Raw genomic sequence first — 13,847 nt, 5'->3', positions numbered from 1 at the left:
CTGCTGCCGCTGCCGAGCCATGTGATACATGGGAAATATCCTGGCACGGAAAGAATCATGTGTGGGTGTTGCGACACTATGACTTTCTGTTGCCAATTCCTCTGACTAAGTTCGCGCATGTCCAAGACTTACAGAGGCGGCTGCAGCTTGCCGCACTACATACGTGTCGTTGCCGGTGGCTTGCCAGCGCAACGTGATCGGAGCCGGGCCGGGCGGGCTTCGGTGCGGGGAACCTGGTCACATCCCTGGCCCGTTTCTCATTCGCAACAAAGGTTGGACTTTGACACGATTCAACATGTCAAATTTTACAGAATGAATGTCGTAAGGGACAATACTCGCAGACTACGTCCCCGGAACCGAGATGAGCCTTGCCATGTTGTACTAGCTCTCGGGTGACAACCAGCGCGACCAGGTTCAACTATGTGCCGTAAGCTGCCTCGCAAGGCTTCGGTGGCATTTTGCTAGAAGGTGCTTCAAACTGTTCTCAGACAATCCCTACACCTCTAGTGCAAAAAATTCTTTCACCATACTCACCACCCCGCATGAGCGCAGCAGAAACTTTGTTGCACAGGAGACAGCATGTCGTTAAAACAGTCATGTTCATTGTCGTAGACGGACGGGTTTTGCTTTACTTGGCCGAACGTTTTAAACCGCAGAATCACTGGAACAGGGAACCTCTTCCCAGGGCAGTTCGTGTGCAGCTGCGTCCTCATGCCCGCATTTATAGCGCTTCGCCATTAACAGCCTCATCTGCATGGCTCTCCAGCAGCTCCAACGCCTTCGCAAAATTGTTCAACATGGTGACTGGGTCGCACAAGCCTCGATACCTCGACGACATCAGGAGCAGGGCATCCAGCCGGCCCTTTCTCGGATGCGTCACCAGCAGCAGGGGAAACACCGCCCAGTGCGAGAGCATCGGCGTCTCCTTTTTACAGACTATGCCATCGGCGATGACCTCGATATCGCGGTCAAAGTTTTGGTGCAGCACGACAGAGTCCGCCCCTGTCGCCGCGGGCCAGTCGGTGCAGTTGGCCACAATGTCGCGCCAGCCGAGCGCGTCGGCCGGCGACGCCGTCTCGGCGTGCTGGGCCTGGATAGCCTGGAGGGTTTGGCGTCGCGTACGGCCCTGTGATGGTCGGACGCGCACCGGAATCACGTTCATACACGGCCCAACGACGCCTCCACCGTCGTCGTCGTCGGCCCCGGACCACACGTGGAGGAACTGCCCAAAGACGAGGTCTTCCTGCCGCGTCTCGTGCCACAGTGCCTCGTACCAGGCCGCCTTCACCATGCTAGCTGCGGTTACACCGGCGAGCGGGCGGATCTCGGGCAGCTGCAGCGTCGTCAATGAGAGCGTGGCCTCATCATCCGCCGCCGGCGCCTGCGGGAACAGGAGATTCGGCTGAGAGCCTTTCAGGATGCCGCGCCATATGTTGTATGCTTGCGCAGTACGTCTTTGATAGCATTCCTCCACATGCATCCGGAACTCTGGCTTAATTGCTAGAGTTGCGCCTTGGTATGCCGCCCACATGTCCTTGATGAGCGGCCGCAAGCAGAGCGCATCATATTGCCCGTGGCACAATCGCATGACGAGTATATGGCGCGCATCTGCCTCGACAGTGACGAGAGAGAATCCAATGATAGGCTTGCCGATGTCGTATCGCTTCTTCAGCTCTTGTGTCCAGAGCTCCTCCACCCAGTGGACGGCCGCGGTCCAGCTGTCGCACTTGTGCTCCGACCAAGGCGCATGTACCTCTCGAAGGACGACTTGAACTAAGTTTTCCTGTAATAAGTGGAAAACAGTTCTCAGGATTGGGTGCCGTGCGATGAGGGCCTGGCAGGCGCCACGCAGCCGCACTGCATCGACCGACCCGGAAATATGCAGCGGGAAGCAATCGACCACTCGACTTGAAGCATACGCTGCTTGAGTTTGCAATGTGGGCAATACATCTTCAACATCATCTTTACAGAGCGCTTCCGGTAGATTACCCATGAAGTCTTGCCGCAGCGCAGTGAATGCCTCGGGGCTGCTGAGTTGTTGGGGTGCTTCGTGCTCTGTTCTGTCCCGGGTGTTTTGTGTAATCTGAGCCAGCGTTTCAGGTTGAAAGAGCTCTTGTAGTGATATTGATAGCCCCTTTGACTTGGCGCGGGTGATTAGGTGGCGCGCCATGAGAGAGTCTCCTCCGAGATCCACGAACGTGTCGTCCATACCAACTTCGCCTCTGGATAGCTGAAGGACCTGCTCGCAGAGGTCCCGGATGGCAGTCTCTTCTTCTGTACCTGGCTCCCTGTAGGTAGCCCGCGTGGCAGAGAATCCGATGAGATCCCGGCGACTCATTGCCGCCGCCGCCTCGCGCATTCTTCGCCGATCCAGCTTGCCCGTGCTCGTTTTTGGGAGCACGGCCAACTCGACGTATGTCGTCGGTACCATGAACGAAGGCAGGACCTCTTTCAAGAGGCTTTGCAGCATCATTGACTGCTTCTGAAACGTCAATGTTGGCGCAGCCAGCAGATGTGCGCCCTTGCTGTCGCCCGGTCCTGCGCGCATCAGGACAAAGGCAACGAGGATGGGTGACTCCTCAAGCGCATCTTCGGCTGCACAAACAATGTCTACAGCGACGCTTCTAGCACCAGGCAACAATCGTCGGATATGATGCTCAACCTCGCCGAGCTCCACGCGCTGGCCGCGGATCTTGACCCTCGTACCCTTTCTCCCGAGAAGCTGGAAGGAGCCGTCTGCTGCATTGCGCCTTGCCAAATCGCCCGTCTTGAAGATGCAGACACTGTCTTTTCGCCCAATACTCTTCACCCATTTAGGATTTGTGATAAACGATGCTTCAGTCTGGGCAGTGTTATTGATGTATCCCTTGGTAAGGCATGGGCTCTCGATAACCAACTCGCCTTCCGCCCCAATGGGGAGGAGAATATCGTGATCCTCGTGATGCACGATCCAGGCATTGGCATAGAATGGTATCCCGATACCATTCGTGGCATGTCGTCCCGCCTTTGCGCCAATCATGGTTCCCTTGGAATTCTCGGACTGGCCGTAGAGCGAGTACAGATTCAAATGGCTCCATTTGGCCAGGTCTGATGGCGACATCTCCTCTCCGACCATGACAACTGTCTCAAGAGACGGAGCTTCCGCAGGGTCTAGAATACGGGCAGCAGAAGGGGTAATGGCAAGCCAGTTTGCTCCAAGATCTCGAATCGCACCTGCCAGGTCATGTTCAAGCTGGGACTGTGATGGCACGCACAGGCAAGCACCACGAGTGAGAGGCGCCAGTTGGCCTGTGATGCTGACAACGAATGAGTACGAAGCAAATTGAAACACCCTCGATTCAAGTTCGAGGTTTAGGCTTGAACAGTACTCATCAAGACCGCTCATGAAGTTCCCGTGCTGAATGAGAAATCCCTTGGGCTCGCCAGTGCTTCCCGAGGTGAACCCGGCATACAAGGGACTGCCGGCCTGCGGCTGGGTATGTAACATACTGTTCGAGGGCGCCGACATTGAGAAGCTTTCTGTCGAGTGGTAGGCTATCCCAAGCTTCGAGGCTGCTTCTGCGTTCCTTGGTGTGGCCACGATCGTCGCAACGGCGGTTATTGAGCACATGGTCTTCAGTCGTTGGGTTGGCTGCGACGAGTCAAGCAGCACAAATGCATACCCAGCCTTGATGACTCCAAGGATGGCAATCGTTGCCATTGCTGATTTATCCAGTAGCAAGCCTACAAATGCGCCCGGCTGCAACCCGAGTTGCGCGAGCTTGTAGGCAACGGCAGAGACCCGCTGCTCGAGCTCGCCATATGTGATCCGGCCATCCCAAGACTCAATCGCCATTTTGTGAGGATGGTTCTTGCAACATTTTTCGACTGCAGGCCATACAGTCTCCAGGGATGGTCGCCACGGTTGCGCTCGATCCCAGTCCATCAATTGCCTCTGGCTCTCAACGCCGATCTCCTGCAATGCGGAAACTGGCACCGACAATGATTCAGCCATCACGTCCATGGCATGATGAATCTGATGCAATGTAAAATGAATCGTCTCTGAGGACCACACCGAGGCATCGTAGACGGCGCGGAGATGCACCAGTTCCTCCATCATCAAAGCCTCAACGGCCAGATGGTATTGCGCGTACGTCTGGCTCCGAGGTGCTAGTGCTTCTGCTTCGGAGAGAGCTATTAGGGTGTCGGAAGGCTCACCGCCGGTGTAGCTTTCGAGTTGCGACATCTTGTCCATAGCAACCAGTACAGTGTCGTGTCGCGCAAGGCTGACTTTGACCGTGCTGCCGACAGCAGCCTGCCCGGCGATGACGGTCTCGTCGTCAAGTTGAAGAAGGTCAAAGCTGACATTTTTTGAGCCCGTGTAAGCGCCGAGGACAGCATACCACGCCAATTGAAGAGCTTTTGGCAAAGAATATGTAGCTTCGGGACGGATTTTGAGTGACAGTGTCAGCAGCATGCGTCCATCGCCGACGCATTCTGGCGTTGTTGGTCCCAGGTATGCTTCTTTGGTTATGGCCATGATGATGATTACCAGGCAGATTTTACGGGTGTATTCTGACCGCAGATTCAGGTAAATTCCCAGAGGCAGTGATGATGTTGAGGACTTGCGCACACACTAGCCCGCTCCTTTGCAGCAAATGCAGCCGACTGGAGATACAGGTACTCGATTGCATCGGAAAGCAGGATTAGCTGCAGTCCGCTCCTCCATTGCATCAAGATACAGGAGTAGCTGAGTCCACTCCTCCATTGCATCAAGACACAATAGTAGCTGAGTCCACTCCAACACAGCCGCCGCCGACAACGGATAGGCTCGGGACGTCGACGTATCATCTCATTTACCGTCGGTTATTTTATCTCGCCGTATTGATCTCGAGACAAGACCGGGGCGATGAAACTGTGCTGAGAGTACATGGGAGCACGCAACGCACATGGAGCAGGCGGCATGCGGTGCAGCATCAGCCAAGAGTCACAACTCGACTTGCGGTCTACCATCTCCGGGTCATCAGCCTGCCGGGACACTCGTGGCGCAAATAGTTATACGCAATGTCTCAGCAACGGTGGGTTGTTGCTGCATCTCGAGTGCGATTCGAGATCCACTTGAGGCTATAACCTACAATTTACTGTCTCGGCCCAAGACTTGCCGCGCAGAGCTGCATCTATCGCGACCGCTTTCATCTGCAGCCATCGGGCAGCGTCGGGCGGCGCACATGGAGCCAAGTGAAGCTATATTGTATAGCTGTCACCACTATCTGCCGAGACTCTGGCCAACTGACACATGTTTCAACATGATGTGCAATAAACAACGGCCAAGCGTGGTCGTGTTGATAATTGGCGTGACAACATTTGGAAAGCTATAATCGACATTTTATAACGTTACTAGCTAAGGTATGTTTCAATTACGACGCACAATGTATGCAGCAGAAGCAGCCACCGTCGCAACGAGTACGAGCCCCGTGAGAAACTGCCGAATGTTCCGATCGGCCCGCGCAATACGTTCACGGTAGAGCTTTGCATAATTCCTGCCCGCATTCAACGTGGGAAAGGGTCGATCGGGCTCCAGCTCGCCGAGGAACTCGCAGAGCGGCCCCCATCCGTCCTGCACCTCCCACTCCAACAGCTGGTCCGGGGCGACGTGCGTCCTGACCGCTCGGCAGTGCTCCTTCAGGACGGAACGCGCGTTCCTGTCAAAGTCGCCCCTGTAGAAGGCGCTCCAGTTTCCCCGCATGAAGCTCACCTGGACCCAGAACAGCTCGGCGCAGAACCAGCTGCGTACCCAGAAGGCCCAGCTCCGGTGCAGCGGTATGAGCGTCTCGGCGACGCTCCGGTGCCACGCGTCGACGTCCTTGCGCACGTTGAGAATGACCTTGGCGTCCGGGTACGCGGCGATGAGGTCGAGGGCGAAGGCGGCGGCGGCGTGGTCGGTGATGGCGGCGCAGTGCCCGATGACCTGGTCAAAGTCGGCGGCCGTCAGGGAGCCCGGGCCGAGCCTCTCGCGCTTCAGCCGGAGCCGGTGCCAGAGGATGTCGTCCGGGGGATGGAGCACGGTATCGAAGCCGTGGTAGGTGTGGTCGTAGCCGAGCTGGATCAGGGCCTCGCGCAAGGAGCCGGTACCGGAGCGGGAGGGCCCGACGGCAAGGACGCGCATCGGGGTGGTCCGAGTGCGAGGCGTGACGTCGAGATTGTAGAGGCTGTTCTTGATGTGGTCCATTTTGGTGGTCTCGGCGATTGAGGCCTGTGTGTAGCAAAAGGGCCAGAGGCATTGGACGAAACATTTTATGAACAGGAGCTCGAAGTGGTGTGCTCCATGCTGGGCAAAGTATATTAGCTAGCCGCAGGCCGAAGAATTCCGTCGCAAAACAAGGCAGAGATCTTACCCTGCGCGATGCAACCTGGGCTGCATGTCCAGCTGCGGTAGAGTGCATATGTCTAAGACAGGCGGGCCAGCGAGGCCATCTCGGAAGCTCGCCACCGAGAAGCAAGCAGGCAACTACTCTTGCCCTCGCAATTTGATCCTGCTTCTCTTCGCGCCCTCTAGTCCCCATACCCAGAGTGACTTAGGTCTTTGAAAAACTATCTCAGGTCGCCCATGTCTGAACCCACTACGCCGGGGCAAGACAGTACGTACTCTCGTGCCAGAAACACCGTCACCTCCTGCTCACTCACCCATCACTCCAGTAAGCACGGTGCGCGCACGACAGAATTTATCCCGAACTTGCTTTCGTACTGACACACCACTATCCAATTGCTTGACAATGGAGGCGCTGTCCAAGATACTGCAGGCCGCCCGCGGCGCATCCGGGGCTCAGAAGCTCCCCGAGACGGACCAGGTATTCGGGTCGGTTGCACGCTCCGTCCAGGAGCACATGGCCGGGTTCGACGCCTCTCATGACTTCAACCACGTCTTGCGTGTCGTAGCGCTGGCGCAGTCAATCATGGCTGCCGAGAGCAAAGGCGATGATGCACCGCATCCCAGTGTCGACCCAGTCATTGTGATCCTGGCCGCGTACGATTCGCCCAACTGACGTCGCCCCTGTTCATCAAGTACTTTACTCATACCAAATACTGCATATAGGCTGCTTCATGATGTCACGGACAAGAAGTATGCGGAGGGCGCGGCCTGGGACTCGAAGCTGACCCGGATCCTGGGAGACGCTGGCGTCGACGTCCAAGGCCCGCTCGCGACCGCCGTCGTGACTGTCGTCAACAACGTCTCGTACTCGACGGAGGTTCGCGATCCGAGCCACACGCTGTCCATCCTGGCGACGCATCCGGAGCTGGGCATCGTCCAGGACGCCGACCGGCTGGACGCCATCGGGGCGGTCGGCATCGGGCGCGCCTTTACGTTTGGCGGTGCCAAGATGCCGCTGGCGGACATGCAGCTTTCCCGGGACCACATGACGGAGAAGCTGGGGAAGCTGGAGTCGATGATGAAGGTGAGTGAAAGGACGGTGCTTGGACTACGATGGTGAAGGAGGCCATTACTGATGATGGATTTGTCTAGACGAATACGGGAAGGAGACTGGCAAAGGAACGGACGCAGAGGATCCTCACGTTTTCGAAATGGTGGGATGAGGAAATTCAACTTTACTAAGAGGGGTGGCATGAGACTATTGGATGCGAAAATAAATTCAAAACTTTATAAGCAAAATATCCTGCCTAAGGAGAGCGACGAATAAACCTGGCACCTATGGGAAACGCATAAGGCCTAGCACAAACGACGGGAGAAACACAATATGCACCCTCCCCGCCCTGTCTCATCAATCGTCTTCTTCCCAAAACACCTGAGCCGGAAGCCAGTCGTCCGGGTACACCCGGCACCTTCCTTCAATCGAGGTGATCTCGGCATGGTCCTCGGGCGACAGCTCCCAGGCCGCCGCCTCAAAGTTGGCCGTTATCCTGTCCGGGCTGACACTCTTTGGTATCACGCTCGTGCCTCGCTGCAGGCCCCATCGTATCCTTCCCTGCCGTCAGTGACTCGAGTACCTTTATGGTCGTTCCTTGTTGTCGGACTTACAGGACTTGCTGGGTCGTCTTCCCAGTGCGCGCGCAGACATCTTCCAGGACGGGATGGCCGTGGAGGTCCCGGAGACCAAAGGCGAGCGGCGAGTACGCGGTGCAGTGGATGCCTTTTTCTCGGCAGAACGCGACCAGCCCTGTCGACGGGCAGTACGGGTGAAGCTTCGGGAGGGGTTGTCAGCTGCTGGCAGATTGCGAGACACAGAAAAAAAGCAAGGGTTTAGGTCTCACCTCGAGTTGATTCACTGCAGGCACGATGGTGCAGCTAGGGTGAGACAGGAGTCTCTTCATGTTGCGGATGCCAAAGTTGGAGACTCCGATGGCCCGAACGCGGCCGGCGTGGACCTCCTTCTGCATGTCTTGCCTGCCCCAACGTTGCGTTAGTCCACCGGCGTGCCGCTCGGGAGGATGCATGATGTAACTCTGCGGCAGCCTTACCACGTCATGATGAAGTTCCAGTCTGAAAGGGCCCGTTTCGTGTCATCCGGATCGACAGGCGACGGCCAATGCTGCTCCCGGTGGTCAGTACTCCGGTTGTCGCGCTCGTTTGTTGTGGCGGGTTCCTTACCATGAGAACAAGGTCGATGTAGTCCAGGCCCAGCCTGGACAGGGAAATGCGGACGGACTCGGCGACGCGATGATGCCAGGAGTTGTCAATCTTGGTGGTGACCCAGACGGCCTGGCGAGGGAGGCCGGAGTCCCGCACGGCCTGGCCGACTTGCTCCTCGTTGTTGTAGCGAAAGGCGGTGTCGATGTGTCGGTAGCCCGTCTTGAGCGCCTCTCGGACCGCGTCGTAGGTCTCATTTGGTTTCTTGGGCTTCCGGGTCCCGAATCCGAGACCGGGCATCTCGTATCCGTTGTTGAGCAGGAAGGTCTTGGGCGCTGCGTGGTTGGACTCTGTGGCTGACTGGATAGTGAGGCCGCCATCGGTATCGACAGGCTTGAGACTACCATTGCTTTGGGAGGGGGTGGAATTGGGAATTTCGTTGCCCTGAATAGTGGTAACTTTGCCATTGCAGCCATTTAGTTTGCCATTTTGATGGCCGTGGCCGTGGCCGTTCCAATAGCCGTTGTGATGACCATTCAGATGGCCATTCTGACGACCATTCTGATCCTTCTCATGCCCGTTCTGGTACCCGTTCGCATGACCGTTTTGACGGCCAATCACGCGCACTTCGGCCACCTTCTCCAAAGCATGAGAAGCAAAAGACGAATTGATTGCTTCCGTCGTGAGCAAGGTATCCTCCATCTGCGAGATCGAGGTCGAGAATTCCTTCTCCTCGCCAGAGATGTAGTCGCAAAAGTCTCGGCACATGCTTGCAATGACATCCTGCTTACGAGACTGGAAGGCGACTCTGAAGGTCTGGCGACCGCCGAAATCGTAATGGACAATCTCCTGGTCCCTCAGATGCAGTGATCCCAGAGTCCCACGGACAAGTAGACATTCCTCCTTGTCGAGAGCGACTTCGGACACGTACAGGTGGCCGGAAAGCTCGAAATCTTGCCAGGTCATCAGGACATGCGACTCGCGGTCTCGCTCAGAAGGCTGACCGTCGGCCAAGCAATGCGCAAAGACGGTCGACGGACGGCCAAAGAGCCAGACAAGCACATCCAGCATGTGTACTCCTAGATCATCCTAGAAACGACGTTTTTATATGAGAAACAAGGTCAACCAAGTATTGATCAAAGAGAATGTCTTACAAAGGTACCGACGTTGTGCTGGACTCGCCATCCATCCTTCGGCGGATCGTACTTGCCCGCCATCGTCGCCCGCACCGACAGCGGCCTCCCAACCTCGGCGAGCAGTCTCCGGAAGTGCCTGTACCTAGGCTGCCACCTCCGCTGAAACGTCACCCCGATCTTGCCCTTCGACGCCAAGGAGCGCAGCTGCAGGAACTCCTCGACGGTGCCGGCGATGGGCTTCTCCTTGAGGCAGGGCACGCCGGCGGCCGCGAGCTGCTTGATGACGCCCAGGTGGTGGCGGTTCGGGACGCAGACGATGGCAAAGTCGGGCCGGTGATGCTCCAAAAGGCGCTCGAGGCTCGGGTAGGCCGGGCAGCAGCTCCGCGCGGAAAAGGCGGCGAGCACGGCAGCGCTGCTGTCGCAGACGGCGTCGACGGAGATGTCGGGGGAGCAGCGCAGGCTTTCGAACCAGGCCTTTTGGCCGCGGGAGCCGAGGCCGATGATGGCTGCGGAGTAGCGATGCTGAGCAGCCATTGTAGATGGCGGCTGGGTGTAAGTCTGAAAGCGGAAAGCTTGTTGTAGGTAACTAGGAGCAAGACACAAATATGGGCAATGCTCAAGAGGTGTATCGAAATGTCAATACATCGACATGCAGAACGCCGACTGCGCAGATCAGGTGTTAATGAGGATGGACTCGACGCCAGCCACCGCTCATCCGATCTCACTATGCAGATGCAGAGAGACCTCCTTTCCTTGTCCACGAGCATGTCCGTACTCGGCAGATTCCTGGTAACATGGACGTTGTAGACATTTCCAAGACTTTGTCCACATTTCAGCTCCCCGCTTGTCCTATACAGGTCTCACAGGAATATTAACCATCCTTGACCCAATTTCTTTTTTTTTTTTCTTTTTTTTCTAGACATCCGATATCGAATAGCCATGCACTATCCGTACATGCAGAATTGTCGTATCCATTACATCGTGCGTGGCAGAAGCTGCAATAGTGCGGCTTACTATTGGTGGTGGTGGTGGCGGATGAGGTCTCAGTCACGGAGCAGACCGACTACTTCTCCTACCGTACAATCCCATCGGGGCAGAGAAGATGCATGGGCTGGTGTATATGAAATTCAAAAGCCGCGTTTGATTCCTCAGGACGTGATTATTCTTCATTATTCCTCATTTGTTTGTACACACGTACGTGTATGTAACGATGACGCCTTCTCTAATTGACCAACAAAACATCGACTCGTCGTCCAAGGCGACACTACGTACCATCAGCTGCTCTGAGCTGCAGAATGAAGATCCGCGGGCCCTTGAGCATCTCCTTCTCGCTGCTACTGAGGATGGCATCTTTTACCTGGACTTTGACCAAGGCGAACAGGCGAGCTTGGATCAAAGCATCCAGGACGTGGACCGTCTCAGCCATGCCATCTTCGACATGCCCATCCGAGAGAAGCTGGCACTTGACATTGACACCATGGGAAGCCTCAAGTTGAATGGGTTCGTGCTTTCACTCCAATATACATCTGTATATCACCGTCACCAGACTTACACTGCATTTCGCAACAGGTACAAGCCAGTCGGTAGAAACAAAGGCGGCATCAAAGGCCATCGTGACGGCTTTGAAAGCTATGCCGTACGCACCCCCGTCACATCCGTCCAAGTTATCCACTAAGCCGATTCTGCTAGATTTCTCAAGACACCATCCGGGAATCGCCAGACCGAGTCGTCCAGCATCCCCCCGTCGTCGCCGAGTATCGCGAATCTCTCGCGCAGCTGACCTCGCGATGTCTAGACACGACGCACCTCATCTTCAAGGCGCTGTCCCGGGCCTTTGGCCTTTCCCCCGCGGACTCCTTCGAGTCCCACCACGACCCGGCCTCCTCCCCGCTCGACCTCCTCCGGCTGCTCCGGTACCCCGACGCCCTCGGCGCCGCCGCGTTTGGCATCCCGCAGCTGGCGCACGCCGACATGGGCTCCCTCACGTTTCTTTTTACGTCTTCGCCCGGGCTGCAGATCCTGCCCAAGGGTGCCGCGGCCGACCAGTGGCGCGACGTGCTGCCGGTGCCGGGCCGGGCCATCGTCAACTTTGGCGACGCGGTCAAGATCCTCAGTGGCGGCAGGGTCGAGAGCGTAGTGCACCGCGTGATCACCATGCCGGCGGGCGAGCAGCAGCAGCAGCAGGTGGACGTCCGGGACCGGTACAGCTTCGCGTTCCTGGTCCGGCCTGCGCCGTCGGCGCACATCACCGCGCTGCCCGGCCTCCAACAAGACGAGGCCGGCGCGGAGGCCGAGCCGCCAATGACCTGTGAGGAGTGGGTTTCGATGAGGTTTAGTCAGTTGCGGGCGAAATAGAGATTTACATTAGAAATCGTCGTCTTCATTTGACCAATGTGAGGAAAGAACACGCCGTGATACATCGTAGCTGCTGGCAAGCCATCCCACTCAGACGTTAGCCTGCAGCTTCTTGCCAACGAGATACGCGTAATCGGGCATCGCATCCCGCACCCAGCCCTCAATCCTGCTCCCGACAAGCTCGCCAAACTCGGCCTTCCACTTTTCCACCTCTCCCTCAATACTCAGCCCCTCAAAGGTCTTGCCTTCCGCGATGCCCGACGATGCGTTCAACGTGACGCGCGTCTTTGCACCCGCAGCACTCACCCGGCCCTGCTCTGCCTCAGTTACAGGCTCCCACCGAAACCGCACCTTGTCCTTGTCCAACCCGACGAGGTCGCAGAAACGCCGGATCACCTCCGGATCGCGGAGCATGTCGTCGGCGCCTAAGATGACCGGTTCCTTGCCCGACGCGGCTGCGTACCAGTCGTAGAGCTGCCGCGTCCAGCGGAGCGTGCAGCCCAGTGCCGCAAACGGCACCATCTCGCGCTCCAGCCGGGCCGCGTCGCCGTCGCAGAACGAGAGCACCACGCGGTGCCACGATGGGAAAGCGAGCGCAGGGTGGCGGATGAGGAAGGCCGGCACGCAGCGCAGCAGCAGCGCATCTGGCAGGACGGAGGGGTTGCCGCTCAGGCCCGGCGGAGGACACTCGGCGGTGGCCGCCGCAGCTCGCTCCGGCACTTGCACCCTCCACGGCGCGGCGGCGTCTCGGGTCCCGTGGAGGAAGTCGGGCACAAAGGCGGGCGAGGTGATGAACGGCGCGTGCTCCTTAGTCACGGCCATCTTGCCCTGCTCGTCCGCTTCGTCGAGCAGCTGCTGGAGCTCGTCGTAGCACGCCTGATACCTGCGCCGCAGCAAGTCGGCCTCGTCGGCGGTCCAGTCCCGCGGTAGGCGGCGCAGCAGCCCGGCCCGGTTCATGCTCGCGGCGGCAGGGAAGAAGAAGTACCCGCCGCTGTCGCGCGAGGTGACCTGCGGCTGCTCGGGCAGGTTGAGGATCTTGACCAGCAAGTTGGAGGCGGAGCGCGGGTAGGTGATGAGAAGCAGCGGCTGTCTTTTTGCCGGGATGGCTGCCATGATTTCTCGCCTCTGGTGGAAATTCTAGCAATACAATTGAAACTTGCTTTCCGAGCGAGATAGAAGCAGCAGTATAGGTCTATATATGCATAGTTTGGCCGTATGCATGCTGGCTAAGACCGAGTCCACTGCTTTGCACACCGCTCAAGCATTCCCACACAAGCTCTTGTAGATCCTTTGGCTTGTTGCTTTTTCTATGCCATTTCACATATAGTGAGCACACATTTTCAGGTTCGTAACTGGCACTGTTGACGCTCTACTTCAAGCCGGGGTTTGTGTTGTTGACTGCTTGTATCTTGGTGGCAGGAGTATACATCACACAGCTGCAAACAGCAGGGTAATTAGCATCTCAAAAATATGACGCGGATTTGCTCGTCTTTCTTTTTCTCAACAAGACTCGGCAAAGCACGGAAGATCAATGAGCAGTGTGGTCTGGTACAGCTTGTAAGCTCTCGTCCCAATTAGGCAACTATCGGGTGTGAATTTCGAAGTTATCAGAGTGCGGCCAGCTCCTTTTTAAATTTGAACAAATAAAGCAACTTTTTTCGGAGACTTCCTGATCACATAGCTTCACTTGACTGAAAGCAGGATGCAACAGAACTGGCTGATGCAAGGTATCAAGACTCATCTGTTGAGATGTGCAGAAACCAGTTGATTCACACAGTGCCAGACTTCCCTAT

At 56.9% G+C, this 13,847-nt stretch overlaps 6 protein-coding genes across 6 annotated transcripts; 2 read left to right on the top strand and 4 right to left on the bottom strand.

Moving 5' to 3' along the window:
• Positions 1 to 721: 721 nt before the first annotated feature.
• Positions 722 to 4,519, bottom strand: ISF_01988 (peptide synthetase; the record flags this gene model as incomplete). Its single annotated transcript, XM_018845595.1, has 1 exon — positions 722 to 4,519. The coding sequence occupies one exon, from the start codon at positions 4,517 to 4,519 to the stop codon at positions 722 to 724; it is 3,798 nt and encodes a 1,265-aa protein (XP_018707318.1).
• An 873-nt stretch (positions 4,520 to 5,392) lies between these two features.
• ISF_01987 (hypothetical protein) lies at positions 5,393 to 6,208 on the bottom strand (the record flags this gene model as incomplete). Its single annotated transcript, XM_018845594.1, has 1 exon — positions 5,393 to 6,208. The coding sequence occupies one exon, from the start codon at positions 6,206 to 6,208 to the stop codon at positions 5,393 to 5,395; it is 816 nt and encodes a 271-aa protein (XP_018707317.1).
• A 544-nt stretch (positions 6,209 to 6,752) lies between these two features.
• ISF_01986 (HD domain protein) lies at positions 6,753 to 7,591 on the top strand (the record flags this gene model as incomplete). The annotated part of the gene is made up of 3 exons (XM_018845593.1): positions 6,753 to 7,003; positions 7,073 to 7,433; positions 7,502 to 7,591. The coding sequence occupies 3 exons, from the start codon at positions 6,753 to 6,755 to the stop codon at positions 7,589 to 7,591; spliced, it is 702 nt and encodes a 233-aa protein (XP_018707316.1).
• Positions 7,592 to 7,757: 166 nt separating this feature from the next.
• Positions 7,758 to 10,233, bottom strand: ISF_01985 (Aldo/keto reductase; the record flags this gene model as incomplete). The annotated part of the gene is made up of 6 exons (XM_018845592.1): positions 7,758 to 7,956; positions 8,015 to 8,178; positions 8,248 to 8,380; positions 8,458 to 8,525; positions 8,585 to 9,652; positions 9,718 to 10,233. 6 exons carry the CDS (start codon positions 10,231 to 10,233, stop codon positions 7,758 to 7,760), a joined length of 2,148 nt encoding a protein of 715 aa, XP_018707315.1.
• A 676-nt stretch (positions 10,234 to 10,909) lies between these two features.
• Positions 10,910 to 12,054, top strand: ISF_01984 (oxidoreductase, 2OG-Fe(II) oxygenase family; the record flags this gene model as incomplete). Its single annotated transcript, XM_018845591.1, has 3 exons — positions 10,910 to 11,199; positions 11,269 to 11,335; positions 11,389 to 12,054. 3 exons carry the CDS (start codon positions 10,910 to 10,912, stop codon positions 12,052 to 12,054), a joined length of 1,023 nt encoding a protein of 340 aa, XP_018707314.1.
• A 90-nt stretch (positions 12,055 to 12,144) lies between these two features.
• Positions 12,145 to 13,167, bottom strand: ISF_01983 (hypothetical protein; the record flags this gene model as incomplete). Its single annotated transcript, XM_018845590.1, has 1 exon — positions 12,145 to 13,167. One exon carries the CDS (start codon positions 13,165 to 13,167, stop codon positions 12,145 to 12,147), a length of 1,023 nt encoding a protein of 340 aa, XP_018707313.1.
• Between the last annotated feature and the right edge of the window lie 680 nt (positions 13,168 to 13,847).

Source organism: Cordyceps fumosorosea (assembly GCF_001636725.1).
Source record: "Cordyceps fumosorosea ARSEF 2679 chromosome Unknown scaffold_3, whole genome shotgun sequence".
In the NCBI taxonomy this organism is placed as follows: domain Eukaryota; kingdom Fungi; phylum Ascomycota; class Sordariomycetes; order Hypocreales; family Cordycipitaceae; genus Cordyceps; species Cordyceps fumosorosea.
The sequence above is the reverse complement of the archived record's forward strand: the minus strand, read 5'-3'. Positions and strand labels throughout refer to the sequence as shown.